Consider the following 18458-nt stretch of genomic DNA (forward strand, 5'->3'; position numbering starts at 1 on the left):
TGGGGTGAATAGATCCCCAATTTCAAAAATCAGATTTTAAAGGTTTTAAAAACATTTAAACTATGGCGAGCAGAAGTATCATGTTTAGATCGAAAGTCATCTAAACAAAATCAGTTATTGGAACCTCGAATATGTGCACAACCCTTAGTATATGATAACAATGATATAATCAATTAACAAATCAAATTCTCAATTAATAATTTTAATGTGATCACTAAGCAACCAATTCCTAATGAAATTTAACACATATAAATTGAAGTGTCAAATTATGAACACTTGGTGTTCGATCGATTTTTCAAATTTTCCTTTAATTTTGTTGATATCAAAATCCTCTTACAATCTAGTTGATTGTAAGGCAATCAACAAACCAACAATGCTGTAAAACAATTAATGGGAAATCGTTACGAATCAATTGCATTTAACAATTTGATAATGGAAATTTAAATGCAAGAGATAAAGATATAGAGAGAGGGAGAGGACACAACGAGTTGTTTAGGTAGTTTTCTGACCATCCTCGATTCGACTACGTCTGCCCCTAATTCCAATTTGGAATTGAGATATCAATCTTACTATACCAAAAATTATTTGCAGGAGATGTGAAGCCATCCAACCCTATAAACTCAATGTTTGATGTTGATCCTTGAACTTCTCTTTCCTTGATCTGAGTTTGTTTTAGTCCCCCAACAAACACCAATTGATTCACCGTCTCACACTACTTATTTGCAAGAAACCACCATTCTTCAAAGCTTTCACTCGGTCGAATCCAAATTGCGAGTCATCGTCACCCAAAATTACCAATTGATTCACCGTCTCACGCTACTCCTTTGTAAGAACCACTCGTTCTTCAAAGATCTTCACTTGATCGAGTCCAATTGCGTAACTCTTGTCGAAAACCCCCAAATCAACACCTTGATCTTGGAGTAAAAACTCCCATAGTTTGTTCGATGAAACCCCCTATGATTCTCAACCCAACCTTAGGTTATAACCAACCTAAATTGAATGTTATCAACCAAGTCTAGATGGAACCTAAACAATGAATGATTATGTATACTTTGTTTGTGTGTATGCATGTATGCAAGGTTGAAGATGATGAGCAATCTTAGTATGTGTTTATAGTTTCATTAAGTTGAAAATTATGAATGTATGAAGTATTTATAGTAGTGCAAGTTGGAGGCAAAAGGGAAACCTAAAAATTTGAAAAGGAATGCAAATTTTTCAAAAAAACAACAGCATGTGTCTACCTATTTAAATGCATGTGTCGACCTGTGTCAGATCATGTGTCGACACATTCAAACAAAAACTACAGACTTTAAAACTGAACCACATGTGTCGACCTGAAAAATGTATGTGTCGACACATATACCTACATGCTTTAAAACAACAGCACATGTGTCGACTTGAAAAATACATGTGTCGACACATAGACAACATGTGTTGACACATGAGTCAACACATAGAAACAGAAACTACATGCTTTATTTTTGCAGCACATGTGTCGACCTATGCAATGCATGTGCTGACACATGTACTAATGTTTTGAACAAAAAATAATTTTTAAGCCTTGCAACTGATTTTTAATGTTATGTAATTCATTTTTGATGCATGATACCTTTTCCAAACATGTTCTAGGTGCATTCTAAGATCCCTAATACAAAGGTGTACATGATGACTCATAGATACCGTTCAATATACATAAATGCTACTTAAGAAATAGGTAATGGGCAAGTGCACTCACACATGTTCATGCATCTATCCTACTTATTTGTTGATTTAGCCATTCATTTTTATAATGATCTGACCCAAATTTCCCACGCACAATAATACGATAAAATCATAATAAAACACTAAACAATTAGGATTTCCCACACGCAATAATACAATAAAATCATAATAAAACACTAAACAATTAGGATGTCACAAATAATATCATATGTATATTAAGTTGTCATATAAAAAAAATGTTAAAAGGAAAGATAAATAAATAGAAAGAAAGAAAGGAGGTTAAAAAAGAAAAACTAGATTTCCTAAAAAGAAGGAAGTTAGTTTAAGAAAAGCAAAGTTGAAGGAGAAACTGATCGAGAGAGAGGCATGCAGTGGTACAAGTTATGGCGGAAGTGTTTTATTGGATACTATCCTTTGTTCTAATTTTGACCCTTTTTTGTCTCCTCGGTTACCAGGTACATTCCATTCCATTCTTTTCTTTTCTTTGTATTTATAATTCTATGTATTCATCGATCATAGATCAAAACTCATTGATTTGAATTGATTTTGTCATTATAGCATATGTTGAAATTGTTAATTGCAGCTTATATTGTTGGTGGACTTGGAGTTTGATTATATAAATCCGTATGATTCAACATCTAGGATAAACCAGGTTATCTTGCCAGAGTTTTTCATACAAGCACTCTTCTGCTTCCTCAATCTTTTCGCAGGACATTGGTTTATATTCTTTATATCTCTCCCTTGTCTCTATTACAATGTCTCCTTGTAAGTTTTCTCTTAACCCTAGATACTAATTCTTATAACTCTAGCGCATCAAACAATTTTTTATTATTCTCTATAGTTCTCTAACATTTTGCTTATGTTTAAATAACAACAATTAAGTTTTATCGTACTAAATAGGATCGGCTACATGAATCTAACCACGTCATAATATTCTCTCAAAAACTAATGTTACATTGAAAATAGGCTTTGCAATAGCTACAAATCATATTTCATGATCCTGCATAGCTTTTTATATAGTTCATGTTGAATGTTGAAACTGAACATATGTTAGAGTTTGATGTGGAAACTAATATCAGGTACATCAAAACACACCACTATGCCGACGTTACTGAAATCTACAACAAGCTGAATTTTGAGAAAAAGAAACGTCTCTTCAAAGTTGTGCATCTTATTCTCATATTTATCCTCTCTATATTGAGGTATTGCGATTAAAACTAACTTCTTATTTTCAACTATCCTGCATTATCTTAAAGAAAAAGTTGGTGATTTTTTTCTTATCTGTATATATTTTTAGCTTGGTATGGTCCCTCACCGACGAAGTGCATTAACCTGTCTATTTACCTTCTAAGCCTAATGTAAGTTTCCATTATCTTTGTGGTCGAAGCTCATGTTGCTTTGTGTTATTCTTCACATAACTATATCTGCTATAGGCTAGGAGACTCAATATTTTTGCGGGCGAATCCATCTTATAAACTGAATTCCATGGACTATTACAGCGGTGTGAGTGCGAGTCATATGTGGTGAGATGGGGGAATTTGACAATCAATGTTGATGCATAGGCAAGAATGAGAGAAAGTGGAGCATTAGAAGGTGTAAATGTAATACTTTCTATAGGTGAATTTTTAGATTCTTTGTTTGTTAGTTAGAGTGCTTTAGGCATGAAAAAGAAAACTTAGATGATAATCATTTAGTATTATATTCTTACTCTTATTTTTTTCTGTCATATGCATATTTTGAATGTGATTTTTGCTTAGTTGAAAGAAATCTAGAAACACTCTTTGATTAACTTATGTTATATGGTAAAGGAAATTTGTAAACATTGTGCTTAGATTAACTTATACACTAAACTCAAAACATGAAGTTTGCAAACAGTTTGTAGACACTGCTGTGTTTATAAACTAAGAATTGCCTCTTGGTTCCATAAGTTTCAAAAACCAGATGCTACAATAAGAAAAAGAGTAGCTAGCTAGTATCATAAATTTTAGTAGAAAAGTCAATGGCCCTAAGAATCAAACAGAGATACAATAAGGACTCCATAGAAAATATGGATTGATCATTACATCTTATATAGTTTTATTAAAATTCTATGAAAGTTAAGAAGGTATTTGTTAGAAATTACTTTGCATCCTCGTATAACTTACTCATTCTCAATATATATATATATATATATATATATATATATATATATATATATATATATATATATATATATATATATATATATATATATATATATATATATATATATATATATATATATATATAGCAAAAAGGGCCTCCATAAACACATTCCACTATTAATTTACATTTAAATAAAAAAGGGCCTCCATAAACACATTCCACTATTAATTTACATTTAAATAAGACCCTTTTAAACGAATTTCACAACTTTACTGAAGCTAACTCCAGATTCTTACACAGGACCTCTCAAAATAGCTCGCCCACTACGCCCCGTTTTTAGTCTGTCAAAAAACAAAACGGAGCGGGCAAGCCCGCCAAGAGAAAATGGGCACTAAAACAAACTCGCCCCGCCAAGGTAGCGTGTTGGCGGGCAGCGGCTTGCCCGCCTATTTATTTTTTTATTTTCATTTTGTTAATAGATTAATAATAGACTTTTTATTACCATTCAATTAAATTTTTCGCTTATTTTTTAGAATAATTAACATATTAACCTTTTCAAAAGAGAAAGAAGATATGAGTTTGTTACATAATAAGGAAGTGTAGTATATGTCGTGAGGTAGGACATAATAAGAACAAGTGTCCCAATCGTGGATCTAGTTCCACAACATAATTTTTAGGTTCAATGCTATTTGTAATTTATTTTACCAATGAAATAGACTTTTTTTCCATTAGTCAGATGAGTTACAACACACATGGCAAATAACATAAAACAATAGCTAGAAATAAAATATTAACTAAAAACAACAATTGAAAAAACAACACAATGACTAAAACAACAACACAACAAACAATTAAAACCTAAGAAATTACAACGGTTAAAACAATGTCATATGTTCCATCCATTATTTGTTCAGTATCAAGGTCGGTTTTCACATCAACCCACCAACGTATCGTCTCTCCGGTCATAAGCGACACCCTTGTTCTAAGCCTCTGGATCCTTTTGATTTCTTCACCGGGACTATACTCCCCTTCTAACTGTGACATCAGAGTCCGCTTCAGGTTGTTAAAGGTACGGATGTTCCAAAACATAACCGACATAGGGGTTTGACCGGAGAAAAAATAATATGCCATAACATCTTTTATATTAGGGTGCCGGCACGGGACGGCTGAATGATGTTCGGAGCCATGACTCCGGCCTTATGCGAGACATGAACAATAATGTGCAGGGAAAATAGGAAAATTTATGGAAAAAATAATGAATCTTGATGGAGGAATGAGCTGCTATTTATAGGCAAAAAAGCATTCTCAATTTAGTGTTGTCGCCACCCAAGGAGACGACCCGGGCCCACGCATGAAGGTAAAAAAATTATATAAAAAAATTTGAAAAAAAAAATAAAGGAGGTGTTGTCGCCAGGGGGTGGCGACTACGTTAAGGAGATAGTGTTGTCGCCACCCCCCTGGCGACAATGTGGATATTTAGCAAAAAAGTGGCCATTTGCGTAAATATTTTGAAAAGTTGGTTATTTTTAAATTTTTTTTAAAAAAAGTAGTTATTAAAAAAAATTCACAATATAATTCACTTTGGATCTTCTCCTTCCCTCCTTCTTTCTCCTTCACACAAAATGTATGTAAAGATGAAAAAAATTTGAAAAAAAAAAACATAAATTAAAGAAGAGAGATAAAGAGGAATTAGTGAATGAAAAAATATGGAAGAAGAAGATCCAAGCCACAATAATTTTATCTTTGTATAGAGTGAATTTTTAATTCAAAAGTAATTCAAACAATACGACTGATAATACCCCAAACCGAAAGTACACTATGAATTCATGTTAGCAAAATGCATCTGAAAGACTGAAAGGTGTGTCAAAAAAACTCCACATGGCATGTCCCTATCATGTCATATTGGTTGGTTTCCATCTAAATCAAAATGATTTCAAGAGGTTTCTTGGATCTTAGAATTTAACACATGCAACTTTTTTCTTTCTTCAATACTACTAGTATGAACTAGTGAGGATGAGACAAGCAATACTACTGATAGCTCATTTTCATACCCTGAATCAAGTATCTCATAATTAAGAACATACGATAAATTATATGTCCTTTTCAATCACTAGCATATATATACCAAACAATGAACAAAAATTATATACAACATTGAATAACATTAAAGCATGCCGTTGGGAAACATTAACATCGAAGTTGAAATACTACGCTTGTTATATTTGGTTATAGATACTTGTGTTTGTTTTAAGATTGAAATTATATTCTTGATAATATTATTTCTCAGAATTTATATTCTTGATAATATTATTTCTCAGAATTTTATTTTCGTCTATATGTTTATATGTTTAGTGAGTAAATTAATTTCTTAAAAATATTTATAAAATATATTTAATTTAAATTTGAAAATAAAAAAATTAAAGTATTTAAAAGTGGGAAGTTATAGGTGGTTCGTTCTTATTTCCATGAGAATAAAAGATTCTCACCATATAACATGGGAATCAAAAGTGATGAAACTATGTGTAAAATAAGCTCCCGGTAATAAAAAAGTTTCTGGGCATGATTTCTTAAAATTTGAAATAAATATTAGAATGAAAAATATTTCAACCTATATTCTTGAGAATAAATTCGTAATCCAAGAAACAAACGTCCCCTTAATTAATAAGTTTAGTTATAAATTAGTTAATATTTGTTATTTGTTCATGATTACTATAAAGTGATCGTGTATCTATTATAATGCATATCTTATTATTGAAGTAATATTAAACAATTGAATCATTTGTTATTTTATTTTGCAATGCTAAACAATTGGATCATCTATTATTTCTTTCTTTCTTCTCTTGTTTCAATCATGTTTCTTAACATATTCGAAGTAGAGTTACCAATCCTAAGGAATAGCGGCGATATCCTAAGAAAGCAGTGTGGAGGTTGGTCGCTATGTTATAGCACATCACATCTCATTTTAAGATCGTGGTTGCGATTGATCATGTAGCGAATTGCGGGAGCAGAGCGCTTCCCAGGCCAAAGTGGGTTACAATCCACTATCTACTTTGGAACCAAAATATCATATTTACCCTTTAAAAAAATAACGTTGGAGGACTATTTATGTCATTTCATGCATCTTTTCCCTAACCTTAGGAAGTTTCTCAATGTCTTGTCACTCTTCTTACCCGTTCACTACATCACTCATCCTCATCTTGTTCTTCTCAGTTCTCATCACTTCTACCTCATTCTCTTCTTACATTGTCTGATTACTCCCTTTCAAGTGTTGTTGCATGCTATTCTCCAAATTCAGCGTCGACGCCTGCAAAGAGGTATTTGTTTATGTTTTTTTCCTTTGTTCTTTTTCTTATTCATCTGTTCTTCTTCTTTTCTTTTTTTTTTCTTTTTTCATCTTCCTCTTTTATTCTTTGAATTTTTTTCTTTTCTATAGTTTTGTTTCTCCTTTACTTTTTTAGTAATAATAATTTGTAGAAAATAAGAGAATCTTCTTTATTAAATTTAATAACTCATTCTTTTTACAGTGTTTTTCTTCTCTTTAAGTTTAATAACTCATTGTCCTCTGTACTATTTTCTTTTATTTGTAGACAATGGTAGTAATTTCTTCTACCCTAACCCTAAATTGTGCATCGCTTGCCTTTTATGGTCAAACCTTTAAACCAACTGCTGGTAACATTAACATAGTATGACACTTTAATCATTAGAAGGATCTAAATAATAAAAAAAGGAAGATGTCATTTTTGCGGTCTCACTAGTAATGGAGGAATAAGTAGAGCAAAAAGATATCAATTAATAAAGATTTATGTGGATCTTTGCTTTAAAATATCATCGGATGTTAAAGCAATGTTACATGCTGATTTGGATGAAAAATAAATAATTAAAAAATGAGTACAATAGAAGCTATTGCAAATGGATGAAAATATTAATGATGACATTAAAAAAATTTGGAGAATTCAAATCGGAAAGAGGCTAGTTGAGACCTCTTCACATGCTTCCAAGAAGACTAAAGATCCATTGAATCTAATATTCATAAGGAAAAAGGACACGTTGAAAACAAGCATCAATGATGAGTGTGACAAAGAAGATAGGGCAAGTACTATTATTCGGCGTGAAATTTGGCAAACAAACTCTAGTCCTCCCAAAAAGGTTACTTGTAGGATCTACTAGGTGATCCTAGGACATATATGTACAAAGTTTCTGGTGTGTTTTGTACGATTTTATGTATAAAAGACGTAGACTTCGACGTGGTCGGAATATTTAAGACAAAGTAAAAATGATGCAAATAAAATGTAAATGCAATAGAGTAAAGGCTTCGAAAGAAATTAAAAAGTACTGGAAAATAACTTAGTGTAAAAGACTTTGCATAAATAAATTGTGGTGTTTAAACACATTCATTGCACTCAGTTAAATTATTTTCTCACTTTCGCTCATATACTTTGAGTATAATGAGTTTATGTAGTAATTGCAACACACAAAACTTAATGCTATAATTTCCTATTTATAATGAAAACTACATAACTGTCACAAACGTCTCTTTCTCCAAATGCTGACACGTCTTCGCTTGCATGATTTTCGCCCTTAATTTACTTTCACGCGTCCTTTGAGTTCAAATAAGGCCAAAAACAATTACTATGCCTTGTTGCGTATTTCAACTCACCCAGTCGAAAGATCCTTCAAATCAATTAGAAAAAATCACTAAGTCCCCAAGCTTGATGCGTATGTGGAATCTTCGACACGTTCCCTTAGACCACTTTGGCAAACTACCTAACTAACATTTCTTCAAAATAACCTCAACAAGTTTGGCTGAACTTCTTCAATCGTTTTAAACTTCTCTTAACTTATTGAACACTTGAGATATGTCGAAAAATCCAACTAACAAATTGCCCCCAAAAAATGTCTTTTTCGACCAAAGGAAGAAAGGGACATTTTTTAAGTATTTTCGACGTGGCAACACTGTACTGACGTCACATCTAGTATAGCTAATTTCCCTAAACGTCACATCGAGACGTGCAAGATTCAGAATAGAAATCATGATCTTCTATTTCCAATGAGAACATGGGCCACAGAAAAATCAACTGTTCGATCATCCTATCAGCATATTACGCGTGTCCCACACTCTAGCCCAAATGTTAATTTTTGAACACTGGAAGGTTTCTTTATTTCACTATAAAACACATTTCTTCTCATTTCTCTCTTTTTCTTCTTCCAACTCTCTCTTGTACTCATATTTATCTACATTTTCCTCAAAAAACTAGTTCTCTTCTTCATTACCTCTTGCTATTTCAATAATAGTTGCCTACAAATCAAAGAACACCAAGGATGCTAGGAGCTCAAAGGTCACATTAGCTCCTGCTAACAAGATCTTGGGTTCTTTTCTCTCTGCAAAATTAGGAGTATGTACCTGAATCTCCATTTCTAGAAGAAAAAGCTCGTATTTACCAATCCCAGGTAATTATCCTTTTTCTCATTTTTGGAGAGACTCGTGCGCTGATGGGTCCTTTTCCTGACCCTAAGGAAAATGCTAAAAGATCAGGTAATTCTTTCCCGCTTATCATCGCACTAAGTCATTGGTTTGCTTGATAAAGCCAACGGCTACTGCTGATGAACTTAGTGCGAAATTGGCGATCCAAACCAAAGCCTCTAAGGCTAAACCCGTCGATGAGACAAACAAATTAGAGACAACAGAGTCTAAAGACAACTAAATTTTATAAACTAGAAACCCATTCAGCTTAAGTTATATGAGCAACACTTATCGAGTGTTTCGCTCTAGTCCCCTTTACGAAGACCCTGAGAATTACCTTTCTTGGTTGACGAAAATGGAAAAGAAAAAAGGCCCAAACCTGGAAAGATATGGGTATTTTTGACTTGATCTAGCTGTTGAAAGTGGGTCTAGCGTATTGTTAAAACATATTGGTCGCCTCTCTTTACTTTTGGGAAAACACCACCAACACTTTCCAGCTTCCCTGCGGAATGATGACTCCTACACTCTTCGACGTCGCGGCTATTACCAGTCTTCAACCAACTGGGGAAAATGTCGACCCTAATGAGAGGATCAAAGACACCAATAACTTCAACATAGACCGAGCCAATTTTGGTCATTATATGGTTGCCATCATAACAAGGACATTGACGAAGTATCCGACAAAGAACACGTCGCTTTCTTGGCAATATGGTTGTAGCATTGCATATTATGCTGCAAGTCGCTGAAATAACAAAAAGATTCCTCACTTTAGAAAATTAGTTACACGAAGGTTAAACATATGTCTGATTCAACTAATATTGGGATCCCTTTATGAAACTCTAGGGGGTGTCATCGACTCCTTGAAAGATTACAAGTCCGACACTAATTTTCTGTTGGCTGACCCATATTGGCTACTTCAACTATGGTTGAACACTATGTTCGAACCTTCTCTTCTGATTGACAGGCCAAATAATGATGACGAAGTCATGAAATGCAACAGGCTAAATATGGATATTCAATTATGTCAGATGGTTGGACATATAGAAAATATAGAAGTTTAATAAGTTTCTTGATCAATTCCCCTACAAGAATCATGTTTTTGAAAAGGGTTAATGTTTTTAAATACACCGAGACGATGGATAGGCCATATGAGCTATTGGACACTTTTGTTAAGAAAATGGGTGAAAAAATATTGTACAATTAATTACTTATAATGGAAGTAATTATGTGTTTGTCCATAAATAGTTAACTTTAAAGAAGGTCTGGTTTTTGAAAAACCCTCTCTCTCTACGCTCTGCAGGTCCTCTTTAATCAAAGGGTTTCTTCATTCTTCAGCATGTTTTTGTTTGTTGGTTTTACTAGATTCATGTTTCACTAAGTTTAATTTATTATTTCCCCTCTCTCACATTTTATTGCAATTTGTTTTGAAAATATTTAGGGTTTTCGAAAATCTTATGGAAATGAAGTAGGTGCACAATTGAAGAGATATACCATGGATTAGAGATCGAAGAGATAAAGAGTTCACTGTTGAATGGAAGGTTTTGTCTTAGTTCCTCTCTCAGTACAAGCTCACGGGTAGAAAATATGGATGATGGTCTCTTAGCTTTAACTTGATCTGGTTCCTTTTAGATTAACTTCACCTTTCTTCTTCTAACATATGGTTTTCTCTCTTGATAAACCTGTTATGTTTTATCAACTTTAGCTTTCTATCTCGCAGCAAAACCTCAGCCATTCTCAAGGTATTGTCTCTATGTCTCTCTCTGTTACCCTAACTTTTTTAGCAGACTTTAATTGAATCTATGAAATAAAATCGTTTGTTTAACAATGTTGAAGAAAGATAAAGTTGAAAAACATAAACTTTGTTCATCTGCTACTTTGATGTTTTAGTTTAAGAACCATAAATTTTTTTCAACTTCTATTGTGTTTTCATTTCAAAACTTAAGAGTTCATATGGTTTGTTTTATCTTATTCTAAGTTTTGGAAGTGGAAAAGCCTAACCTTTTCATATGGTTTGTTTTATTCATTTAGTATAAGTGAATATCATTTGAACTAAGTAACTCCCTGTCACATTTTAGTTACATTTGAACTATTGAGAACAATAGTTTCATATATACGGTATGTTCTACAAAAAATTTCGCATTAATTCATATTTCCCCTACATGTTTTTGGTGTGTCATGGTTGTCTGTTTGTGTTTTTTCCGCTTTTGTTTGCAATTCTGGATCTAATAAACGGTACTAATGAAGCTATATATTGTATTAACACTATAATATTCATTACTATAGTCAAAGAATTATTGTTGAGAAAGCACTAAAAAGCACTTAATCAAATTAATGACGATTCCAAATGTTAGTTTGTACCTTAGCTGTTGTGAATTTACCATTGATTTGATTTTATTGCAGTTTGAAAAAGCACTTAATCAAATTAACGACGATTCCAAATCGAATCCTGAATTTACCATTGATGCCATTTTTTTGGGCAGGGCACTGAGTGCTTGGAATGGTTAATTTTTTCTAAATATGTGTTGCATTTGACTTAGATTTATGTATGTGACGATGGACAGGAACTGGAGGTTCTATGGAACTAAAGTGCCCACATAATCAGAATCTGGTTCAGATATTTTCAGGAAGCGGGAAGTGATGCAGAAACTGCGGCAACAATTGAAGAGAAGAGACGATATGATGCTAGAAATGCAAGATCAAATGGCTGAATTGCAAAATTCACTCTATGCTCAGCTGGGGCTTTCTTCTCATTTATAATTGTAGGTTGAAGCTGCAAACAAGGACCTATTTGACTCAGAGAGATCCAACAGCTAAGGAAAGCAATTGCAGATCACTAAGTTGGATATGTTCCTCATGACAAATCTCCCACAGGCACAACTTGGTTTGTGCAGTGTGGTGAACCTGAATACTTTTCATTTACAGTGTCTTCCCTCATGTTTAATCCCTAAAATATATACATATAATAAATAGTCTTCATATTTTGCATTTATATCTAAAATTTTACATTTGTATTTGATATTATCTAAGTGTTATAACATTAAGATTCATTCATGTGTTATCACATTAACAAATATTTTGTTATTATTGTTTTTATTTCATGATTATTATTTGAAGATTCTAAATTATTACATTTTTTTAATTATTTACACAACGGGTCTCTTACTAGTATTTTTAATACAGTAATACACACATTAAAGCATGTAGAGTTAGATTAAAATAACAAATAAATGTACCCAGAAATGAGTAATACTAAAATCATATATATAGCTAGGTTGGGACTCATAACATCAAATTAAGCTTCAACAAATTCATATTGCAGCAAATATCACATCCAAATTAGCCTAAACATCATAAACTCTATTAAACAAAGGAACATAGCTGCAACATACAACCTAGGTAATAATAATTAGACAATAATAGATAACTTGTTTGAAACAATCTACATAATACAGAACAACATTGAAAACATTAAATAAACACCTCAGTTATGAATGTAGTCAACAACACCGGTTTGATTTGATTGTCGACTTAATTATCGGGCAAAGATATGTTAATATCGGTTGCAGACTTCATTGAGTCCGGCATGGAGTGCATGTTAACCCAGTTTTCTCGACGAAAGGCCGAGGGAGACGTAAGGTTTGAGTTAAGTGTTCCGGAATTTTGTAGTATGTGTCCACTCATGACATCTTCTCTTTCGCCATTGGTTGGTGGTGGCAGCGTGGAAGACACTGCTATAGGCGCGGTTAAGGTGGCTGTTGGGTAATCAGATTTTGGCTTCTTTGGTTTCTGGTCTTGCTGATTACTTGGCAGAAAACTTCCAACCACCACCTGATAAACAGTTTAATTAAGTGCTTATAACATAAGTGATTATCAGAAGATAAAATGAAATCAAACTGTTTTTGTTTTCATAGCAACCAACCATAAGGATATGGTGATGATAAATGTTTACCTGCACAGGACTGGCGGCTACTAGAAGACCGGCAACTCCACCGCCTACAACACGACCGTCGGGGCTTGACAAAGAAACACTCATTCCACCGGACCGGCTTCTCGTTCCTTGACTCTCGGTAGGCATGAACGATCCAGACAGCGAAAGTATCTCAAAACGGCCCTAGCCAAAAAATACATAAAACACAAAACATGAGATTTTGTATCAATCAACACAAACTTCGTACCAATGATAAAGATGTAATCATAAAAATAAAACAATGAGCAGCACCTCATAGGTCAAAGTACCGCCAGACGAATCAGGCTGGCGAAGTGTAACGTTTGAAATCACACCGCTGGCGGATAAGATGCATATAGCTCGCGGTCCTTGCTGGGAAAACGATATAACCTTCATTGTAATGTCCTGAAAACAACAAAAGAGTAAAGTAAATAACATTACTTAACTGTCTGGCTCTTTAAAAATGTTATCTCTCGAGCTTACTTCGCCAGCGTTTACGGTAATGATATGCGGCATAAAGTTGGTCCCAACCGAGTCACCTGCAGAAGTAACAACAACAACAACAGCCATTAGCAGAACTGTGTTGATACTTAAATTAAGCAGTAATGTCATCAAAGGCATTAAAACAAAATTACCAAAAGGATCAACTCCGACTTTCTTCGCCTGCTTGAACTCCATCCCCTTCGGTCTCCCTTGCTTCCCCGACGAAAACTCATTCGAAAAAGGACCTGAAGACGAGATCGGCAAAGGCGATAACGCCACACCAGAAACCGATCCGTCTGGCCCGTATTTCCTTGGCCTACCTCTTTTCTTCTTAATTGTCCCTCCATCCATTCCCAAGCTCACCGGCGAGACACCAATAACTCCTCCACCTCCTGATTCAGAAACAGCACCGTGCTGGCTCGGAGCTTCACTCCTCGGTGCCATATGATACGCCGACGGAGCTTCCGCTCCTATCACCGTAACTCCAGTGCTGCTACCTTCTCTCCCTTCCATGCAAATATCAAACTTTTCCTTCTTATGTCTAAACAATCAAACCAAAATCTGCATGATGCCAAAAAAATTAACAAATCCATAAATGTATTGAACCTTCTTCAACATGCAAAGTAGAGAAGCATAAGTGAAAAATCCATTAAGGGATTCTCACAGATAATGAAGAAAAAAAAGTAAGAACCCACAAACTTTGAGTTTTTGTTTTGCTGAATTATCATAGATCTATTTTGAACATCATAAAATTACAACAAACAAAAAAACACAAACAACAACAAATGTTGTTGTTTCTTTGCAAATGTTCTAACTTTCAAGCAGTAAAATCAGAAATTAATCTCCCAACAAAAGACAAAAAAAAAACATTAAAAAAAATTTTAGTACAATAATTTGCAAATTTATGATTTACAAACCCACTTGGTTAAGAAAAATCTAAAAACATCATTTAAAATAGAAACTTTCAACTAAACATTCATAACAGTTTTGATTAAAACAGTGCAAAAGTCATTATAAAAATTCAAAGGCTTTTACTAAAATAGAAAGAAAAAAAAATATACTACACCCTTTTGCATAAATCTGCTTCATGTTCAGCATTTTCCAAAACTTTTATAAAAGCAAAAAGCTGAAACTCAAAATTAGAAGAAAAAAATAAATAAATTGTTTTTTACTTACCAGTATCAAACACTGAATATTCTTCAGAACACAAAGACCATCATGACATGTCACTATGATTATTCAAATCACTTAAGCTAAGTGTTAAGATTTTCTTTCAGCTTCATCAAGAACTTAACTTAACTTAACTTAACTAGTTCACTCATATCAAAAAGTGAAAATTATTAAAATAAAAAAATATTAAAAAAAAAAGTGGAAAAGGTAGGAAACAAGAAGCCCAGAAATTCAGAACAACTTACAAATTTTAGAAGTTGGAAAAAAAATCTTGTTGGGTGGTTGTTTTTTCCAAAGCTGGTTGAATTGAAAAGTGAAAAAAATTTAATAGGAAAAAAAGCTGTAAAGCAGAAAATAAAATAAATACCACAACTACAAATACAATAATTAAATAATAATAATAAAGAAGAAAAAAAATAATAAAGGGTAATAAAGTAGGTAAATATTTAAGATTTTAATTTTGAATAAAATTGCTAAGCCCCATAAATAGAATTTAGTTAAGAGCAATTTCAGATCCGTGAAGGGCAATTAATTTTTTTAGGTCAGTGGCTAATATTGTAAATTTGTTTTGTTAAAAGAAAAAAGTTAAATGTTACTTAGATGGAAAATTAGAATGGTGACTTTATCTTTTCTATTTTCAACAAATTTATTTGTTTTTACATGTAAGTCTGGTCAGTATTAAATGGCCAACCATTTTTATTATTTATAAAGAATTTATTAATTATTATATTTTTTAATTTAATTTTTAAAATTATTATCAATTGGTGTATGATTTTGTTAGAGAAAAGTTGCATGATCTATCTAATGAAAAAAAAAACCTTAGAAGATGATGTGTATTTATTACTTGAAATTTGAATAGATACAATGGCACGTGACAATGGGGATTGGTCACTGTAGCAGGTATGCCTCTGTTGGGAAAGACTTGCGTTAGCTTACACGTGAAAGATATTGAAAATCATATTTATTTTGAGAGGAAAGTAAAAGCTATCTTACCCAAAAATGTTGGATTCAATTTGTATGAAGAAAAATTATTTTGTGTGAAGAAATAATTAGAATTAGGTCACTTGTTTTAATAGTGAAAGAAACAAAACTAAAATTAAGGGCAGGTTGATCCAAAATGTTTGGGGTCTACAGTGAATTTCAAAATGTGATTTTTTTTTAATGTTTTAGTTATTATTAATATTAGTATTTGTTTATAATGTTTGAACAATTAAAGTTTTTAAGAAATATGAGAAAGAAGAAGAAAGAGAAAAGGAGATACAAAACTATATTGAGAGGAAAGAAATTTTATTAAAGTAAAGTTGCTATGAAATTGGACAACTGAAAACTCTTAACCACATTATTGAATTATAACATCGAACCTATAAATAGGTAGGGGTGGCAAAACGGGCTTGACCTGCGGGAAAAGCCCGTTTTATCGCAGTTTTTTGTGGGACGGAGCAAGGTTTTAGGCGCGCTCCCTTTAATATGCCCTCGCCCCGTTTTTTTTTTTTTTTGGTTTTTGCGGGCATGAGCTTTTTCATACAATTTTATTATTTTAAGGCCTAAAAGATTCAATGTCCGCAGACTTTACCCGCCCCATCCTCACTTTTTTACGGGGCGGGGCAAGGTTTTAGGCCCGTACTCTCAAATATGTCTGCCCATCTCGTCCCATTTTTTCGCAGGCTTTTGCGAGGCGAGCCTAAACGGGGCGGGCATGCCCGTTTGCCACCCCTATTTATAGGCAACCAAGGCTCAAGCGAAAACATACAAAGTTATACTTGACATAACAATTTGTTGTATTCACCTAGGTTGCACAACCTTGTCGAACACAAACTACTTCATGAAACCATGCATTACATCATCTAACACACCTCCTAATTCATGATTTCAAGACATCCCAATGCTTCTCTTTAGCTCATCAAACCTAAATTTCTTCAAGGGTTTGGTGAGTATACCAGCTAACTCCAATTTTGACTTTCTATGCTCAAGTTCAAGCTTTCTTTTATTTACTTGATCCTTGAGGAAATGATATATTCTCTCTATGTGTTCACTTCGACCATGACACATAGGATGATTGGTTAGGTCGATAAATGACTTGTTATCGACAAATAGCTTTATTTTCTTATGTTCCATGATCTTGAGCTCTTCTAGCAGCGTTTCTATCCATACTTCTTGACATGCTACAAATGATACAACAAAGTACTCAGCTTCACATGATGACAAAGCCACAATGCTTTGCTTCCTTGTGCTTCAAGAGATTGAAGCGGCTCATATCATTAATATGTAGCCTGTAGTACTCTTTTCTCGTCTTGATCTCCATTAAAATTTGAATAAATGTAGTCATATATCTCTGCATCTGTTTTGATCTTTTTTTTGTCTTGGCATGAGCACACTATGATCAATCATATCCTTTATGTATCTCAATACCCTTTTAACTGTAGTGAGATAACATTCTTGGAGTTTTTCCATGAGTCTTCTCGATAATCCTACAACGGTCATAAACAATATAAAAGAAGTAAAGTTGAAAGGCTCTTGGACCAATAACAATAAGAAAAAAGTGTTGTTTAATAAAAAGGAAAATAACATACTTACATCAACATTAGATATTGACCAACTAAATATCACATTATTACATTTATATTTTCAAAACTTTGATACTGCATAAAATGAAGAAGAAAAAACTAGAGTGGATCTTGACTCGTTTTACTTTTACTCATATTTAAGAACCAAAACTCAAGCCATTGTCCTTCTGCCACATGTAGGACACCCATGCTCTCCAATAGGTTTTTTTATCCAATCATAAGAAGTTACACTTGTCCTACCCTAGAACTTCTAAGTTACTTTACATTTACTCATGTCATGTTATTGTAGGCCACATGCTCTATCCAAGTCAAAACCCAACATCATTAGTATAATGGACCCAGACACAATTTCAAACTCAGACACAAATTAATAATGATACTTTTATGCAAATTCAATCCTCGTGTTTTATTTATTTCTTTGTCTTCCTTTTTCATAGTACTCCCTCCGTTTTTTATTATAAGTCGTTTTAGACTTTTCACACAGTTTAAGAAAAATAATAATTATTGTATGAAAATGAGAAATTATAAAGGTTTTTACAAAATTATCCTTCATTAATGACATGTGGAAGATAAATTTATATAATTGAAAGGAGGGAGAATAATAAATATTTAAGGATATAATAGAAAAAATAACATTAATTATTCATTGGAATTGTAAAACGACTTATATTTAAATACAATTTTTTTTCCAAAACCGACTTATAATAAAAAATAGAGGGAGTATTACTTTAATTTTTACGTTTAATATTTTTTTTAAATAAATGAGTGGCTGGTACGCACATAAAGGGGACGAAACGTAAAACTTCATATATCAAATTCAAACACCTGCATAGAACTTTTTCACAAAAATCACTAAATTGCAATATTTTAGATACAGATTAATTTTATAATTGAATTAAAATAGGAAACTAAAACTATTAATAAATCCTTTATTTATTATAAAGTAAATGTTTATTTATTTTTGTCTTTGTTTCGTCTGAATATTCAA

At 32.9% G+C, this 18458-nt stretch overlaps 2 protein-coding genes across 2 annotated transcripts; one reads left to right on the plus strand and one right to left on the minus strand.

Annotated features, from left to right (window-relative positions):
- Positions 1 to 2105: 2105 nt before the first annotated feature.
- LOC131612058 (protein cornichon homolog 4-like) lies at positions 2106 to 3053 on the plus strand. Its single transcript, XM_058883874.1, has 4 exons — positions 2106 to 2177; positions 2306 to 2487; positions 2802 to 2924; positions 3020 to 3053. Exons 1-4 carry the CDS (start codon positions 2106 to 2108, stop codon positions 3051 to 3053), a joined length of 411 nt encoding a protein of 136 aa, XP_058739857.1.
- A 9527-nt stretch (positions 3054 to 12580) lies between these two features.
- LOC131612059 (AT-hook motif nuclear-localized protein 7-like) lies at positions 12581 to 15086 on the minus strand. The gene is made up of 6 exons (XM_058883875.1): positions 14913 to 15086; positions 13889 to 14297; positions 13737 to 13792; positions 13527 to 13658; positions 13257 to 13418; positions 12581 to 13135 (listed from the first exon to the last, which is right to left on the minus strand). The coding sequence occupies exons 2-6, from the start codon at positions 14247 to 14249 to the stop codon at positions 12836 to 12838; spliced, it is 1011 nt and encodes a 336-aa protein (XP_058739858.1). The 5' UTR covers positions 14250 to 14297; positions 14913 to 15086; the 3' UTR covers positions 12581 to 12835.
- Positions 15087 to 18458: the final 3372 nt, after the last annotated feature.

This window comes from Vicia villosa, linkage group LG6 (genome assembly GCF_029867415.1).
Source record: "Vicia villosa cultivar HV-30 ecotype Madison, WI linkage group LG6, Vvil1.0, whole genome shotgun sequence".
NCBI classification, from domain to species: domain Eukaryota; kingdom Viridiplantae; phylum Streptophyta; class Magnoliopsida; order Fabales; family Fabaceae; genus Vicia; species Vicia villosa.